Source organism: Triticum aestivum, chromosome 5D, assembly GCF_018294505.1.
Source record: "Triticum aestivum cultivar Chinese Spring chromosome 5D, IWGSC CS RefSeq v2.1, whole genome shotgun sequence".
NCBI classification, from domain to species: domain Eukaryota; kingdom Viridiplantae; phylum Streptophyta; class Magnoliopsida; order Poales; family Poaceae; genus Triticum; species Triticum aestivum.
In genome coordinates, this window is record NC_057808.1 from 528847269 (window position 1) to 528866414 (window position 19146).

The 19146-nt window shown below is 44.3% G+C and overlaps 1 protein-coding gene and 1 pseudogene across 12 annotated transcripts; one reads left to right on the forward strand and one right to left on the reverse strand.

Annotated features, from left to right (window-relative positions):
* The first annotated feature begins 9005 nt into the window (after positions 1-9005).
* Positions 9006-13339, forward strand: LOC123123486 (disease resistance protein RGA4-like; annotated as a pseudogene).
* Positions 13219-19146, reverse strand: LOC123123484 (disease resistance protein RGA5). Of its 12 annotated transcripts, none has more exons than XR_006460637.1 (7): positions 18888-19146; positions 18537-18744; positions 17585-18437; positions 15064-17048; positions 14779-14943; positions 14017-14170; positions 13219-13376 (listed from the first exon to the last, which is right to left on the reverse strand). XR_006460637.1 is itself a non-coding variant. In XM_044544003.1 (5 exons), the coding sequence occupies exons 3-4, from the start codon at positions 18418-18420 to the stop codon at positions 15083-15085; spliced, it is 2802 nt and encodes a 933-aa protein (XP_044399938.1). In that variant the 5' UTR covers positions 18421-18437; positions 18537-18744; positions 18888-19146; the 3' UTR covers positions 13219-14943; positions 15064-15082. The 12 variants fall into 12 exon arrangements, 3 of the variants coding, with proteins under 3 accessions (XP_044399938.1, XP_044399940.1, XP_044399939.1); XR_006460636.1 differs by having other exon boundaries at positions 13219-13464; XR_006460635.1 differs by having other exon boundaries at positions 13219-13469.

Sequence of the window (19146 nt, forward strand, 5' to 3'; positions counted from 1 at the left end):
GGTATAGAGGTGCGTGATCGGTAACACCCACGGACAAAGCTTGAAGCAAACAGTCCTTGTACTCCAACACCCAGTCAACCGAGACAAGCACTCTATCGATATTGGTTAGAGTTGGTGCATCCCGCTCATTAGACCACGTGAAACGTCAGCCGTGCTTGTAGAGTTCTTTTAACTCGTTGTTGTCCACAAAAGCGTGGAACTTGTTCACCATACTTCTATTGAGATTAGTGTTATTCTTCTTCGGTACCCTGAGAATCATATTAAAGTCCCCGAGAACCATCCATGGTCTGGGGCAGCACATCCTCCTTTCACCCAATTCTTGGATATCCACCATACACTCCCTTTCTTAGGGCAAACCATGACTGTAAGAAAATTAGTGTCCATTTGCGGATTATGCATGTCTAGGATAGTGGAGTCCCAAGCCAAGAGAATGCCACCACGAGTCTCCAACACCGACAAGTACGCAAAACCGTCGAAAGATGGCCCTAAGCATTGCATGCCAACGTATTGATCAATTACATCAATTTTAGTTTCCTGGAGGCAAACTAGGCTAATCTTCATCGTGCCCAAGAACTCCTTCGCCACTTTCCTCTTTGCCGGGTTGTTCATACCACGTACATTCCAACACATGATGGAGGGGTTTAAATCCATGGGAAACGGAGATAAACACCAGCACCAAGCCCAGTGAGCCAGAGGCATTACATAGCCTTGATCTCCATCCCGAGCCCTGTCTCCCACCCAGAGAATGGAACCGTCTTGCCGAATAGTGCCGCAATGATACAAACATGCTGATCGCGAAGCGGGGTGTCAAAGAGTTCATTGAGCTCTTGCACATCATCTTCATGAGGAACAAGGTCGGCCGGGACAAGGCCAAGTGCGTGAAGCAGCACATTTTCTACCGGGGTAGCCTTGGCGACCATGGATGAGGCGGAACACTTGGTTGGCCGAGTAGTTCACTGCTGTGTGAACGGCTCTGCTGCAGACCACAAAGAAGATGCCTGAACCTCCTTTAGTAGCGGCGACACAAGTCTCTTGACAATGTTAGCACATAAGGTTTTTAGTTTAGCAAACGCAACAGCCTCCTGGCTAGTCATTCCTTCAGTGAGCGCCTCCAGTTCTTTTTGCTTGTCGATGTCGAGCTCTCCCTCCACTTTAGGCAAGATGCCAAAGTTAGTCATCGTCTGGCCAAGGCCCATGTCCGCATAGAGAGCAACTAGATCAGCAACATGGCGAGGGCTATCAAAACCACTACCTTGCTCTTCTGTATGTGCATGTGCATGGCCTCCTCCATGATTCCCGTCAACTGGGGCCATCACTGCAGTAGCAGCATGGGCCACTCCTCCCTAGGTCCCACAATCCAGACCCACCTCGCTGTCTGTTTGCGGGGACGAGCGTCTGTTGTTGGGGGCATCATCGGATAGTGGGCAGAATGGAGTTCCTTCTGATGGGCGCATTAGTGGTGGCGCACTAGCGCTGGAGATGGCGTGGTTCCCAGGCGCACACCATGGCAATTTGGCGTCCGGGACTCACGTCGAGGGGGAGATGGAAATGGTGGCGGTGGAGGATGCTACTTCTTGAGCTTGCATTGGTTTTTCCTTTGAAGAGGAAAGGGTGATGCAGAAAAGTAGAGATAAGTATTTTCCTCAGTTGAGAACCAAGATATCAATCTAGTAGGAGGAACACACAAGTCTCCAATGGTAGCACCTACACAAATAAACAAATACTTGCACCCAATGCGATAAAGGGGTTGTCAATCTCTTCACGGTTACTTGCAAGGATGAGATCTGATAGAGATAGGTATAAAAGATAAATAAAGGTGCAAAATAAAGTAAAGGTAAATAAATTGCAGCAAATTATTTTTGGGTTTTTGGTTTTATAGATCTGAAAATAATATGATAAAAATAGACCCGGAGGCCATAGTTTTCACTAGAGGTTTCTCTCTTGAAAGAACACATACGGTGAGTAAACAAATTACTGTTGGAAAATTGATAGAAAAGCGCATAGTTATGACGACATATAAGGCAATGATCATGAATATAGGCATCACATCCGTGACAAGTAGACCGAAATGATTCTGCGTCTACTACTATTACTCTACACATCGACCGCTATCCAGCATGCATCTAGTGTATTAAGTTAACAAGAACGGCGTAACACCTTAAGCAAAATAACATGATGTAGAGGGATAGATCCAATCATTATGAAATAAACCCCATCTTTTAATCTTTAATGGCAACAATACAAATACGTGCCTCACTACCCCTTCTGTCACTGGGTGAGGACACCGCAAGATTGAACCCAAAACAAAGCACCTCTCCCATTGCAAGAAAAATCAATCTAGTTGGCCAAACCAAATCAATAGATCAAAGAGAAATACAAAGCTATCTTAATCATGCATAAAAGAGTTCAGAGAAGACTCAAATAATATTCTAGATAATCTGATCATAAATCCACAATTCATCAGATCTCAACAAACGCACCGCAAAAGGAGATTACATTAAATAGATCTCCAAGAACATCAAGGAGAACATTGTATTGAAGATCACACAGAGAGAAGAAGCCATCTAGCTACTAGCCATGGACCCATAGGTCTATGGTAAACTACTCACACATCATCGGAAGGGTAGCAAGGTTGATGTAGAAGCCCTCCGTGATCGAATCCCCCTCTGGCAGAGTTCCGGAAAAGGCCCCAAGATGGGATCTCATGAGGACAGAAGCTTGCGGTGGTGGAAAACTATTTTTGGTGTGCCCTTTGGTATACGGGAATATTTGGGTATTTATGGAGCTGAGATTAGGGTTGCAGGTGCCAAGGGGGCCCACAAGCTCATAGGGCACGCTTGGTGAGCTTGTGGCTCACCCGTGCGCCTTATGGCTTCCTCCCGAAGCTTCCAAGGTGTCTTCTGGTCCAAGAAAAATCGTCAAAAAGTTTCATTCCGTTTGGACTTCGTTCGGTATTGCTTTTCTGTAGAAGACAAAAACATGGAAAAATAGCAACTGGCACTGGGCACTAGGTTAATAGGTTAGTCCCAAAAAATGATATAAAATAACATAATAATGCATATAAAACATCGAAGATGGATAATATAATAGCATGGAACAATAAAAAATTATAGATACGTTGGAAACGTATCAAAGGAACGCCTGCGCATTTGCTGAGCTCCTGCGGGGACTGGCACCTTTCGGCCATGGAAGTCTGTTCGGAGGCGTCGGCAGGTAGACCCGCGCTTCTAGTAAAGGACTGACTACCTGTCAGGATCTCTGCTTTTGACCGCTTGATCACGCAGGAGGGGCCATGCGGCTTTGGAAGAATCCTAGGTTTGAATCAGAGGGTGGTAGCGGGTACGTTGTGATGAATCAGCCCATCACCGTCAGGCAAATTGAAGATAGGGCTGCGTCTGAGAGGTAGGTGGGCCTGGAGATAGCGATGGTGGCTCCTTTACGACGGAGATAGAGAAGGACCCAATTGAAGGGGTAGATGTGGCAAGTTCGGAGCCGAGGACCGTTGTTGTAGCTCCACAAGATACCGCAATTATTGAGATGGAGGCTGGGGATAAAGATTCGACCTGAGACACGAGGGAAGACCAGCCTGCCAGCCAATGAGAAGGATCCAGCTGACCTCACGCGGATCCCAAGCGATCTGGGTGGTGCATCTGGAGACACAAACGATCGGGAGATGGACAAGGAATTTGCAACGGCCAATTGCGACTTTGGGATCATTTGCTGTAATCTTGCAGATTTGCTGTAATCTTGAGGATTTGCCCTCTGTACACGGTTGGGATCATTTGGCAGATTATAGTATAAATGATGTGACCAAAATGCCCCTCGTCCAAATCAGGATGAGTAATCCCCAATCGGACATGTACCTTATCTCTTCTTCCTTTTGCTTGTACTCTGTTCGTCCCTGGTGGATGGCCGCCCTGCAACCTCGTCGTACGTCGTGCAACCTCGCATCGGCTATACCGGCAAGGGCGCCCTCCCCTAAGCTGCTGCTGTGTGGTCTTCTGCCTCCTTGAGCTTGCGACGCCCTCACTGTGCGCAACCTTCCACGAGCTGCCGTTGCATGCTGATGTGCGTCTGTGAGCTGCTGCGAGGTCTCACTGTGTGGAACCTTCCCCGAGCTGCTGCTTCCTCCTGCTGACCCTCGCCGAGCTTGCTGCTGCCGCAATGGGCTCTGCCTTCCCCGAGCTGCTGCACAGGTCTGTGCTCTCCCAAATCTAAGGAACTTCAAATTTGTGGTTCTCTGTACTTTCTGAAGTTCTGATCTTCAGATTTGTCATTCTGGGTACTTCTTAATATTCTAATATCTGCTCCGCCAAATGATCTCAAATTCTCCCAGAAATTCACGATTTTCAGTAATTGTTTCTATGTTTCATGCATAATTTCAATTTTAGGCCAAATTTGACCCAAAAATAGGCTGGAAATGATCTATTTTTAAGTTTCTCAATTTCTGTTCGGCCAAGTGAGCTCAAATTTTCCCAGAATGCTCAATTTAAAACTCTTTATTTTTCTGGAATTGTTTCAACTTTTTCTGGGTAGTTTGAATTTTTGGCCAAAAAAATTGTGCATCATCAGGCTACCACTTGGACAACATTTTCTTTACAAATCATGGCAAGTGCAAACATTTGGTTACAATAATAGATAGTCTGACCCTTGCATCCATACATAAGAATCAACAAACATAGTTCGACACAAAAGGACATGACATAGCATGTTCAGCCCCAAAAATGACATGACATAGCATCTAGTTCACCACATAAGCACGACATGATCTATGTTCTTTTTCTCTTAGGGGTCAACTTTCTCGCACGCGAGGTTGAAGGCATCTCTGTTGGCTCTGATGATTCATCAGCCAAGGCCATAGCCAGCATCCTATAAAGAGCGGAATAGTAAACATGAGAGATCAACTTTGGACTGCAATGAAATAATCATTTTATTGTATATTACCTTCTTGTCACTGGCCTAGGACTATCATGGAGACTGGCAGGAATAGTAAACATTTGCCTATTGGGTGTGCCAACAGGAGCACCACCAATTTGCCTGTTGGGTGTGCCAACAGGAGCACCACCAATTTGAGGTCCTGGCTCATCATCTTCAGCGGGATATGTTCTTGCTCTCTGTTTTCTCTTCCTGCAACACCATACAAAATGCATATAACTGGAAACAATTCATAACATGACAAAAGTAATGCAAAATATAATTGGTTATATAATTACCTTTTTTTGGGACCATTTAAAGGGCAACCAGCTTGTCTGTGACCTAGTTCATTGCATCTTTTGCATCTGTTTTGGCTGCCCAATTGTTTAGGTTCTTTCTTTTTTGGACCACCTTTTCCACCTTCGAGGGCACTCTTGTACCTCTGCTTTCTAGGCCTTCCAGGCGGTCATCCTTTGTCAGTCGGTGCATCCATGTCGAAACCAACATCCACATGAGGCCATTGACTCTTATCTGTCATGGGCTCAATCTCACCTGCATAAGCTGCCCTAAACTTGTCCAAGGAGAAATAATTATGAACATAGTATACCCATTTGGGGTTTCTCCTCCCCATCAAAAATACTAGAGCATGCTCACAAGGCTTTCCGGTGTGCTGCCACTCCAAACAAGTGCATTCATGTTTGTCAACCTTCACAACATGCCTAAGGCTGTTTTTGCTTGTGTCCCTGACTTCACAACTACCATTACCTGATTTTCCAACTTTTAGATGACCAAGCCCTCTAGTCCTATTGAAAATCTGTTGAATAACAGCAGGAATGATCTTTCCCCTCAATTTCTCCCCAATTCTCCTTCTTTTGTATACTAGTTTCATCAACAACTCTCTATATGTGTCAGCAAGCTCATCAACAGGCAATTCTTTATAATCTTTTATCCAGTTATTAAAAGACTCGGCCAAATTGTTGTTTATATAATCACACTTGATGTCTGCATTGAAACTGCATCTCATCCACTTCAAACTGTGATATGTTGACAAATATTCATGCACACGGCTACTAGCTGCCAAGACTTTCTGCATATGATGGGAGAAAACTTCAGGCCTATATGCCCTAGCAGCTGGCCACATCCTACCAAACACATCACCTTTGAATTTTTTTGTGAAGTTTGCCATCAAGTGCCTAAAACACTCTCTCTGCTCCACATGAGGAAAAACCTTTTTGACAGCATTTTCTAAACCTTTGCATGCATCTATACATATAGCTAAGTTAGGGACTGAACCTAAAGCTCTGTTGAGTTGTGACATGAACCAAGTCCAGTTTTCCTCGGTCTCTCCATCAATGAACCCAATTGCAACAGGAAACATCCAGTTATGACCATCTAATGTTGTACAAGCTGCCAAGTATCCTCTCCATCTACCATTAAATGCCATGGAGTCTATGCTGAGATATGGTCTACAACCAGCTAGAAAACCATCTATGGAAGGTTTAAGAGCCATAAAGAATCTGTGAAAGTGGACTTTACCATCTACTACCTTGGTATCAACCTCTACGATGCTCCCTGGAGATCTCTTCTCAACTTCTGCTTTGAAGTTATGCAAATTCTGAAAACTCTGCTTCAAAGTGCCATAAATCTGTTTTTTGGCTCTAGATTTACCCGCCCAAACTGTATCATAACCAATGGTGATGTCATAAGTTTCTTTGAGTTTCTCTTGTAGTTCTTTACATCCTATGGTAGGATCATTCTGGAGTATACTCATTGCATTGGCTTCAACCCAACCTTGTGTTGCCATGGTGGTTTTTACTCTGCTACTTGAAGAACACTTGTGTTTCTTACTCATCTTAGTGACCTGCATCCATACAAAACAAATGGCCTATGAGAAATAGTATTGCATTCAATAAAAGAAAATTAATCACTCCCTCTGATCCATATTACTCGTAATAAAGCTGCGACAAGTAATATGAATTGGAGTACTAGAAACAGAAGTTACTGTTAGCAAGAAAGTTGTTAGTACCCTTATTGTTTTCTCATCAGCCCTTAAACGAGTAGTTATTCTCCATGGACACTTGATGCCTCTGCATTGTCCGAGATATATTTTTTTTGTCAGTTTTATATCCCCATATGTCAATTTCATTGTTAATGGCATATTGTTTTATTGACATCCTGAACTCTTCCATTGAAGGAAACAAGGCACCCACATACATATGAGGGTTCTCTTTGTCATATGCAATGTCCTCCTCTTGAGCTATCTTGTCATCAACAGGAAAAGCAGCCTCAGTTAATAGTTGTTGGTCCTCCTCATCAGTGAGATACACATCTTCACTAGGTGGCGAAGAAGGTGCTTCATGTGTCTCATCCTCCTCGATACCTAGAAAATCACACATATTCTCCTCTGTAACTGGAACATCCACTTCATCTTCATTTGGAGGAGCAATCTCAATTAGGCTCCAATCAATTGGTGGTTCTATATCCAACATCACCGAAGACCCGCATTGCTCATTGCTTTCAGCAATGTCAGAAATTGATGGCATATTGGGTTGAACAACATCACATGTTGCAAAGTTAATATCATTGTCAACAAAAGTACTTGTTTGACTCGCCATTGATTGAACAACCTCAAGTGCTTCCTCATTCGCATTGTCCACAACCACAGATGATGTAGCACTGCATAGTACATCATCCATAGCCGATTTTAGGATTTTAGGTGCCTTCTCAACAGGTGCCTTCTTAGGTTTCTTAGCAGCTGGTTCCTTAGTAGGCTTGTTAGCTCTCTTCGCGACAGATTTCTTAGCAGGTTTTGTATGCACCTCAACTAGCATCTTCACTTTTTCTTCCTCTCCCCACATATGGTCAAGCAAATGGCTTCTCAATTGCTTAGTGCTAACCAGTCTGCATTCCTCATCAGAATCCTTATCATAGCCAAACAGATGCACCTCCTGCCATGGGCCCCATGGTATGTATTGGCTCAAGTCGTATGCAAATTTGTTTAAAGTGAGCCCCTTCCATCTAATTTGCATTTCGATATCCTGCCGCTCCATTTGTTCCTCGGCGCCATCAGCAAGCATGGCCCGATATGGAAGAACTCTAACTTTAATGTTAACATGAACATGCTGCTTCACCCTATAGTGAAATATTCGAAGTTTACGGTTAGGTTGTTCATTGACGGGAATGCAGATAGAGTATCATTCCCACCTTTGTGTCTTGAGAGCAACACCATCAGCACCCATATTAGGGCCATCATCCATAGCATCCATCCTCCACAGATCAACCGTACATGCTCTGCATCAAACTTGTTGTTCTCTTTACATGTTTATTCAACAGGTGCCTAATGGCTTTTATTTTACTTCAGGTTTCTTAACATTAACAATCAAGTGGGAGCTAATGGCAGGACTCTCAATTTGCAGAAAATCTGGAGATGATTTTTTTTGGAGTTTGTTGATTAACTATGTTTTAGGGATAAATCTGGGAGTTGGTTCAGACTCATACTAAGGCAAAAGGTGGACGTATTGACATGTTGCACTAGAGGAATAACGACCTTGCGAAAGCAGGTGACGGTCGAAGGAATGGCATATAGTGGCACATCTTACCAGGTTGCAGCCGCCGGCGCCGCCGCCGGCGTCGTGGAGATCGAGGTCGCCTTCACCGCTGCCACCCAAATCGTATCAGGCGAGCGTGATATCTGGGACAGAATGATTGGGGTTGGCTGCCTCTCACGTAAATCAACACGAGGGCTTGTTGGTCATTTTGCTGTGGCCCGTCTCGTTGGGGGCAAATCCTCAAGATTACAGCAAATGTGTGGCAAATCCTCAGTTACAGGGTAAACGGGGGCAAATCCTCAAAGTGTAATTAAAGGCGTGGCAAATCCTCAAATTCTCCTTTATTTTATTGGTCAGACGGCGGTAAGTGATAAATCAACCGATTGCCCGATATTTTGAACAGTGGCTCTAATGCAAAAACAAAACGAAAGAAAGTTTTCAGCTTTTTTAACCTCATGTTTTTAGCAGCAGCAGATCAGATATGTGCTGAAAGTTCGATAATACCAACGGAAAAATATACTCGTTTTTAGCGCCTCACACAATTCACATCTACTAGGAACACGCCGGCGCGGATGCTCCGAGGCAAGGCCTGTATACAGAAGACAGAACAGATGCACACCTCCCCTCCCCGGAGACTCGCTTGTACACTAGGGGAGGTGGGCAGGAGATCAATCGAGCAAGGGATTGAAGGATGGAGGTTGCCGTGGTGGTTGGGCCGATAGTGAGGCTGCTGCCGAAGCTCCTATCGGTGGTAGATGGGAAGAGGAAGCAGCTGGACAACCTGGAGGTCGACGCTGGATTCATCCGCCGCGACCTGCAGTCGATCCAAGAAATCATTGGCCGCTCCAGTGGCGGCAGACCCATCACGGACCTCTGGATCCGAGACCTCAGGCGCTTGGCCGACGACATGGAAGACTGCATCGACCGCTTCCAGGTCGGGAAGATGAGCAGAATCCGGTTCGTCGGGAAGATCGCCAGACTGAAGAAGCGGTCCAAGGATACGCTCGAGCAGTTACAGAACTTCATCAGCATCGCCGGCGCACCTCCGGCTGCACCTGACCACCCCGCGGGGGGCACCGAGGATCCGGAGGAGCAACTTCTTGCTCTGCTTACGCGGAGCCAGTCGGAGGCGCGGCGGGGGGAGCTCAAGGTAATCACCGTCGCCGGCTTCGGTGGAGTAGGTATGACCCGCCTTGCCCACAAGGTTTACAGTGACAGGGATGTGCGCAGCCAGTTCCCTCTGCACGCCTGGGTTCGTGCGGCGCCGGGCATCAACCTTCTTCAGGAGATACACGACCAACTGCTACCAATTCTCACCAAGAGGCAAGCCGAACATGGTGCGAGTTCCTCCAGCTCCAAAAGCATACCACAAGTCAACGGAGACGTCGAACATGGCGCGATTGACCATCGGCTCGCCGGACTACTCAAGACCACAAGGTGATTAGATAGCCTTAACTAGTTTCGTGACATCGAATTGCTGTGGGAAATTTAGGATGTTATTACATCCGTTCCAAAATAATTGAAGTTCCTTTGTATGTTGCTCGGTTCGGTTGTTGCTTTATCTATAAAGCGGGGCAAAAGCCTTGTTCGGTAAATAATTGAAGTTCTAGGTTTGTTCAAAGTTAAGTTTGATCAAGTCTATGGAAAAATATGTTAACATCTGGAACAACATATTAGCCTCATGAAATTCTTTATCAAATATATTTTCGTACTGTGTTATTTTTATTTTGTAGATGTTAGTATATTTTTCTATATAGTTGGTCAAACTTAAACTAATTTGACTTGGGACAAATGTAGAACTTCAATTATTTTGGAACGGGAGGAGTAATTATATAAATGGAATATATAGCTGAAGATAACATGTAGTCATGATAAAGTGGTGCTTCCAGTTGCATTTGTCCATTTTGTTTGAAAAAAAATTACAAGGTCAGTTGGTGTCAGATTGGGTACAGACTTATCTTAAGTTTCTTTCCTGATAAGGTTTGCTTTTACAACGCTTGCCGCGTTAAGACTATCTTAAGTTATGCAATGTGCTGTACACAAATGCCTTTGTATAAATTATTCTGATAAAAGTAGACATGATTCCATTGGAATATCGTCTTGTTGCTTTGATCCTATGATGAAGAAATTTTTTCCCACTCTGCAGTTTTGCTTTGGTCCTATGATGAACAAAGCGAGGTAAAATTAAGCTCTAAAACATACATGTGTCGATTCTAATAAAAATAGATTGATGGAATGTGGTATAGGACGATACTGTATGTTAAACTTGTTGAAGGATGTCCCAATGAATGCAATCTTGAGTATACCGGCTCAATGAAGTTCACGAGTAGCAAACAGAGAACCAAATTAGTGTCAGCATTTCAAAATTTCAGTAACTTATGATTGGAATCAACTAGTAAGATTGCGAGTAAACATTGATAGCTGCAAGCCTGCAACCAAATATCAAAATCATGTTTCAATTGATTCATTCATTATGCATCCTGTAGGTATTTGATTGTGATTGATGGCGTGAATACACATGAGTTGTGTGGCATACTATCTTCCATTTCTTGGGCTGATGGAGTGGACGGCAGAATTATCATGACGACGGCCATTCAGCTACCAGCAGCGACATGCTGCAGATGTGGTGACGGTTCTTCACTTGCTATGGGTAGCACAAGCCAGGTTTTCATCGGAGAGCTGACCGAGAGTGGATTTGTGGAGGCCTGCCACCATCTTCGTGATGACACACTAGCAAGAATGCAGCGCAGCAACAACGAGATCCTATCCAACCCTGTTGTCCAGGACTTGTTGCTGTATTTCTGCATATTTCCACGAGACCATCCTGTCAAGAGGAATCCCCTGATAAGGCGATGGCTGGCTGAAGGACTTGTTTTTCCTCAACAAGAAACAGAGTGTTTTTCCCAGGATGTTGCGGCCAAGAATTTGGAGAGCCTAATCAGCCGCGACGTCATTCAGCCCATTCAAGTGAGGAATTACGGAAGTGTGAAGAAATGCTAAACTTCTGGGATGATGCTCAACTCCATTTCCAGCAAATCCAACTCACAGAATTTCATCACCATGTTGTGTGGTAGCAAGACGACAGAGAAGGATCCGCCGGGCAAAGATATCCGCCGGCTTTCCCTCCATCTTAACAGTGCGGCAAATGGGCCCCGGAATTTACCAAAGGATTTATCACGTCTCCACAGTCTGGCAGTTTTCCCTGATGACGCGAATATCACAAGGCATCAACCTAATTTGAACTATGCCAAGTATAAGCTACTGAGAGTTTTGGATCTGAAGGAATGCGCTGATGTGAGAGCAAAACATGTTGGCAAAATTTGTGACCTGTTGCTGCTCAAATATCTGAGCTTTGGAGACAGTGTTGATGAGGTTCCAAGGAAAATAGCGAAGCTGAAATGGTTAGAGACTCTCGACATGAGGAGAACCAAGGTAGTGACGTTGCCAATTGAAGTCTTCCAGCTCCCTGGGTTGAAACACCTTCTTGGAAAGTTTCAGCTAGCTGAAGGTGACAGCACACAGAAGCTAGAGGAGCTCTTGACAAAAGATAGTGAGCTGCAGAGGCTTTCTGGATTTGTCATCGGCAAAAGCGAAGAGTTTGCACAGTTGATGGGCCACATGGCGAAGTTGAGGAAGGTGAAGATATGGTGCGATTCCACTGCAGATGTGACGAAACTGGCTCATGTTTTAGGAGCCACGAAGAAATTCATTCGCGATGGCATGGACATGACAAGAGTTGATCGTTCCTTGTCTATCGACTTCCAAGGGTGCCCAACAGAATGCTCAGAACAATTCATGGATTCTCTGCAAGCCGAAGGCCGTCTTACCTCACTGAAATTGTGTGGCAAGTTGACGCGACTCCCTCAGTTCCATGCAAATACGAACTATATCGAGGAGCTGTGCCTCTCAAGGACTAATCTGAGAGGGGACACAATCCTAAGCGGCCTGTCTGCACTGAGAATGAAACTGAAATATCTCAAGCTGGTAGAAGATGAGCTTGGTCAGTTGGTCATAAAACCAGAGCATTTCCGAAGCCTGAGGGGGTTATGCCTGGTGGGCGAGCGGAGTATGGAGGACATAACAATCCAAGATGAAGCTGTGCCCTACCTTGTCTCACTTCATATATTTTGTGAAGCTCTAGGTGATCTTCCTGGCATCGACATCACACACATGGCAAGGCTAAAAGAAGTCGCGCTCCATTCTGGAGTACAAGAGACAATAAAGGATGGGTGGCAGGCAGCTGCAATGAACCATCCTAACAGGCCCAAAGTTTTGTTCATCCATCCTGCTAATTCCCGGCAGAGAGACCCTCCGATGTTGTGCGGAGCAACAGGGGAAACTGCAAATTGGACGAAGCCAATTGGGAGAAAATTTGCCACCTCCATCATGGGGGGCATCTTTTGTTGTGTACGGCCATCCTGATGCACTGAAGCAGCCACAGCGATCACGGTTAGTTTTGTGTCCATTCCCTCCTGCATAGTCTTCTTCGACCTGTACTCCCAAATGTAATGATGCTGGTGCATCTTTGATGTCTGCATTGCAAAGCTTTTGTGACCATTCACTGATCAATGATGTGTGTGTGCTGCAGTAGGATGCGACCGTTGGGAGGCATGGCCTTGGGGAAGACAAACGTGCGAGCTTCTCTGTGAGGCGGCTCCAGTGGTGAGTACATTGAGATGTCATGATGATCAATGATGTCCCGATAAGCAAGTTACGAGTGAATTCTGCCGATAACTTTTCGAAGAAGTTTAGATGGTTACACACAATGTCAAGAACAAAGTAAAGAAATCCGGCCATACAGGTACATTATTAGAAAAAGATGATTAGACCAATAGAGTTTGTACAATGGAATAGCCGTCTGCCTCTCTGTTCACATCAGGGATGCAAATGCAGTCAAGAAGTGCAGCATCATCGCTGCAAAAGCATTCGGAAAGTAGCTGTAGAACGTTGTACAAATAAACATCATCTAAATCGTAGGCGTTCAAGTATTTGGAGAGTAGCACTGCACTACAAATGATCAGCGCCGTTAGAATTTAGCAGCAATGGCAAGCGTATATATTATACCCTAAAAATAGTAGGCATGACACTATCCAGAGTGTTCAGAAAATGTGAAGGGCTTATGAATTGTTTATTTCAAGAAACTGTAACAGTGCTAGGGCGTTTCCTTGATGGCAGCCTTTACAAAGATCTTGTTCAAGGACATAACCAATGCTGACTACAGGTGGACCAAAAATATTGTAGTATCATACGAAGTTGCAAAGGATCAAGCAATTGACAAGATGAATGGTCTTATAATAAATAATCAAGAATACAACTAAAACATTAATGATTCTTGCAGCAAATATAATGGATCCATGAAAATGCAATTAGTCAAAACAAGGCCCACATATAAGAGTAAAGAAGCACTTGCAGTAGCCGAATTAAATAATAGCAGGCAGGACAATTTGCACCACAGGTTATATATATTTCTGCAGTAGCAATTACATAGGGGTGCAGCCACGCATGGAGTAGATCTGTATAATGCAAAAATGGAGATTTAGCATTGAATAAGTACCTCCAGGAAGCTAGGCAGGATTCATCCTCGTACAAATGAAGTAAAAACGGCGCATCGCTGAGAACCTGGACATACTTCTTCACATAAATGATGAGCTGACCTCACAAGTTAAGTGATGAAGCGTCTGATTGCATGCATGATTTTTCACCCCAACCTGACAAGACAAATTAACAATCTGATAAAAAGAGATACATAAATATTGGAATGAATGTGATCAAGTTATTAAGTGAAAGATGCCTAAAGTACGGGTAGATGCGGAGACATGAATAATCATACCTAGACTACAAGACCTCTGCTGGTCGTGAGCAACCAACCAAGAATCTAGGTACAAAATTATATTTCTGCATTTGAGTGGTCAGTTTTTGGTGCAGTCCATTACACCACTATTGGTAATGTCCAGACTTAAACTAGTAGATACCAACGCTTGTGAAACCTTTGAACCCCTCTAAAGATAAACATTTTCTGTTGGTTTCTCAGCCAGGGGTTAGTTCCAACAAGAAATTTATTAGTGTAAGTTTTTGTGACATATCTGAATACCTCTGGTTACACTTATAGTACCTTTTGCCTGCTAGGAAATTATTGACAGCAAGGAGAGCTTACGATATGTTTAGTCAAGAAACTAGCATAACAGTGGCACAAAGCTTACTTGATCAACTGCCAAAAATGCACGATTAGAGGAGAGCAAAAACAGAAAGAAAATAGTGGTAATAGTAGTATCATCTTAAGTAGTACCGAGAAGTAATCAACAAGAAGAATGATCACCTCAAGAGGGAGACCTAGCAGAAGATCGGCAATATCCGGCAGAACTTCATCATGAAGTGCAGCAGCATCTTTAGCCCATTCAACAAGGGAGACTAGAGTGTCTGTCCAACATCAGCCAGGCCACAGAAATACCCAATCTGCTACTGATGCATCCAAAGAGTAGGACTGCAAACGATAAGGGGAGTTAGAATTTAACAATGGAAGCAAGCGTACATCACAGTGCAAAACTGTAAGCATAACAGGTAGAAGTAGAACCCAACTGTTGAAAAAAATGAGAAGACATACGTGCACGCCTGGCCTTAATTCATAACCGAAGAATGCCATCATCAAAGATTAGATTAAGGTGGTTATTGGGATGTGTGCTGACTATTCTCTCCACTGAAGCCTTTGCAGCATCAATAGTGCTCCCCTTGATACCCCGGCAATCTAACTCACATCTGAAAGTAACAAGGCTGGAGAGGTTTTCGATCCCGAAATCAAAAGCACCAGCACTGCTGAGAGATTCATTTTCAATGTTGCCGCTAAAAATAATCTCCAGTTTTTCCAGCTTGGGCATACATCTTGCGGTAAACATGAGATCCATCATCCTATCTTCCTGTACCATATAAGTGAACACTCTCAGGCATCGGAAGCCAGCTTCAGGACTGACTGTCAGCCTTCTATCTTCACAAGAAGACTGATCATTCATTCCATCAAGGCCCAGAGTGAGCAGAGCGGGTAATGCTCCAAGGATGCACAAATCTTCATGCCGGATTCTCTCCAATTGCAAGCGTAACTTCTGCAGGTTCACAAGTGATCCTATCCAGTCCGGAAGCTTTGGGAGGGTTGAGTCAAAGGTAACAAGTTTCTGTAGGTTAAGCGGCGGAGCGGTGCACCATGTGTTCAGTAAGATACTGTCATGATCATTCCACATACTTAGAGAACAAAGGTTCTGTGTGCATAACTTACGGAGAGAAGAAGCAATAACTTCCTTGTGCTCTTGGGCAACATCCATATGATTAAGGTCCAGCCTCCTCAGATTCTTGAGCTGCCCAAGCTCTTCCAGAAAGTTATATGACTGCCAGGCATGCACCCATTTTAACGTTTCCAGTGCTTGCATCTTTGCAATTCCATCAGGAAACCTAACATGTCCACTAACACGTAAATGTGCCAATTTTCCGAGATTGACAATACTTGCTGGTAAATCAGATATATTTGTTCCTGTTATGTCCAACATCTCTAAGCACCGTAGATGTCCGATTTGTTCCGGAAGCTCACTTACCTCGGTCCTGCTAATGTCAAGGTACCTTAGCTGAAACAGATGCCCTACATTTGCAAGATGGTGGTTTTCTAATTGACTGCAACCTCCAAAGTCCAAAGTGCGCAAATGAGTGAACTCCATAATTGAAGGGATTTTCACTGTATTCCCAAACACATTAAGTGATCGGACATGAGACAGTATCAGGCTAGTCGGTATGGCAGAATGTCCTTCCCCTTCAACTTGCATGGAGAGCCGACGTACTCTGCTTTGTGTACCGATAGTTAAACTGGGGACACCAACAAAAGTAACAAAGTTCTCTTCATTGGACTTGGATACTATGAAATCAAGAATTGTGTCATGAACACGACAACTAAGCACCTTATCATACTTGCCCAGCTTCACAGGTTGGATCAAACTCCTATTGACAAGCTCATTAAAACACCTCTCTCCCAACTCATATGCTGAATATCTCCCTTCTTTATGAACAAATCCTTCGGCAATCCATCTCCATATAAGGTATTTCTTCTCAATAATAGAATCTTCTGGAAATATACTAAGATACAAGAGACAAGTTTTTAGATGAGGAGGCAGATCATAGTAGCTGAGTGACAATATCTTTATCATCCATTCGACGCTAGGATTCCTTTCAAGTGCACGACCAATTGAATCTTTCACTTGGTTCCATAGATGTTCCGTTTTTCCTGTGTTAGCCAACAAACCAGATATAGCAATGATCGCCAAAGGCAAGCCATCACATTTTTTCAAGATTTGGTCAGAAACTTTTTCAAGTGATGAAGGACATTCTTCTTCGGAGTTGAATAATCTTCCATGAAACAGTTGTCGTGAGTGTGCCATATTAAGAGGTCTTATATTATAAATATGGCCACCGATTGATGAACGACATGAACACGCGACATCACTCATACGAGTGGTGGTGATTATTACACTGTCACATCCGGTCATGGGTAATGCGTACTTAATCACATTCCAGGTTTTAACATCCCATATATCATCTATCACTATAAAATACCTGCAGATAATTTTATGAGGGATATTAGTTCATATGGCATCTTAAAATGAAGTGTGCAAACAAAACAAGAATGAGAAACTTCTATATTCCCAGTGACAACGTGCAAAAGATAAATGGGAGAGATTTATGCAAGTTAAACAAGGAGACTAGACAAAAAACACTAGCAGATCTCTATGCATGTAAATGGGTTCTTACTACACAAAAATATATTTTTCCTAGGTAGGTCATGTGGGACCAATAGAGTCCTACGCATTTGGAGTAATACATATCTTGTAACACGCATGCTTTAAAGGTTGATAATGTTTTCAAATTGTGGAAAGAGTTATCTTTTGGTCTATGCATTCTGAGGGGCCCACACATTGAAGACCTATGCTAATATTAAGCGCTTACTGTGCATATATGCTTAGTTTTCCTCCAAATGCAGTAACCAAATTAAGCAGTTAACAAAGAAATGTAATCGTTGATCAATTCTGATTATAAATTTACTAGTGTAGTTTTGATGGATGACAAACAAATTAGAAAGAACACAATAGTACCTTTTCTCTGCTAGGTAACCACTAATCTTGCTTATGAGTTGTTGTATGCTCCCTGCTTCAGTGTGTGCATAATCTTGACAACTAACTTCACTGAGAATGGTTCTCAATATATTCGTCATATCTGGATTTCTTGACACTGACACGAAAGCCCGACACTCGAATTTGCCTTTGAGGTCTTGATACACTTGGTTCGCAAGAGTTGTCTTGCCCATTCCTCCAGATCCAACGATGGAGACCATCTTCACTTGTTGCAGTTGTGTTGATGCAACCCCATCTTCTTTAGTCAACATTTCGGTTATCTCAGCCTTGGGTTCGTCCATTCCAACAAGCTTTGAAGCATCCTCAAAGATAGCAAGAGCTCTAGGGTCAACGGTCGCATTTTTCGTGTTGGAGAAGACCTGACGTGTCTTGTACCTTTCATTTCTCTCGCCCGCCTCAATGACTTGTTTCTTCAAATCTTCGAACATCCGATGGTGGGCCTTCCTCTTCCCCAACTTCCCCAAAATGTGCTTGATTTTCTTTATGAAGCCATCTGGCTTAGCATCTTTGTCGTCGACACCACCTTCGCCACCTTGCACGAAGTCGTCGATGGAGTCCTCTATATCATAGGAGAGCTCCCGCACCATGGTCATCCATACCTTATCTTGCACGTCAGGATCCTCCTCCTCCGACATCTTCAGGAGAAAGGCGTGCATGGCGGTAAGCTCATCAATCAGAAACTTGATCTCGCCGCGCACCCCCTTGTGAAGCTTGTACTCGTTGACCAGCAAAGTGGCCAGCTTCTCCAGGACGGCGTCCAGGGCCCCCGTTGCTGCACTCACCAGTATCCCCTCCATGGTCCTCGATGTAAACCCTGAAAAGAGGATGGATTAATCAAAGTAAGACACTAATAAGTCCAAGCATTGCTGCATCTGAGGGAGATGAAGCACGGCACAGGGAGATTGGGTCGTACCTGAATTTCAACAGTGGATTATTTCCTCGTAAAGCTACAAAAACGACCCCGTGCCGGCGCAATCCAACGGGAGCCAGCGGCGAGACTGAAGCACGGCGAACAGTGGATTTTTTCCAGTAACGGGAATAAATGGGCTGCTCGATGAGCTGAGCTGCGTATGACGGCGAACACTGGATTGTTTTTTCTGTCCGCGTTGTCGATCTAAAACCTGAAAGAGAATGGATTGACGGGGGTAAGCCCAACCATTGCTGCACCGAAGGAACTACGAATCGACCACGTGCCGGCGCAGGCGCCGGCGGCGTAGGACGAGATCGAATCACGGCAGGGGGAGATAGGGTCGTACGTATCTACCTAGCGGGATGGATCCGCCGCCGAGGATGCCCGGCCGCGGAGTTACTGGGTGCTGCGGCCACGGAGTAACCCCGGCACCTGGCCAGGCGAGGAGAAGGACGGGGCACCGGAGCTCGGACGCCGGCGAGGTCACGAGAGTGGAGTGGAGTGAGTGAGAACAAAAGGGGATCGATCTGCTCTGGGCTGTAAATCGTTGACCAAAACGCTTGGACAAACAAAGTGTTTAGATTAGGGATCGAGTGAGCACTCATGCTCCATT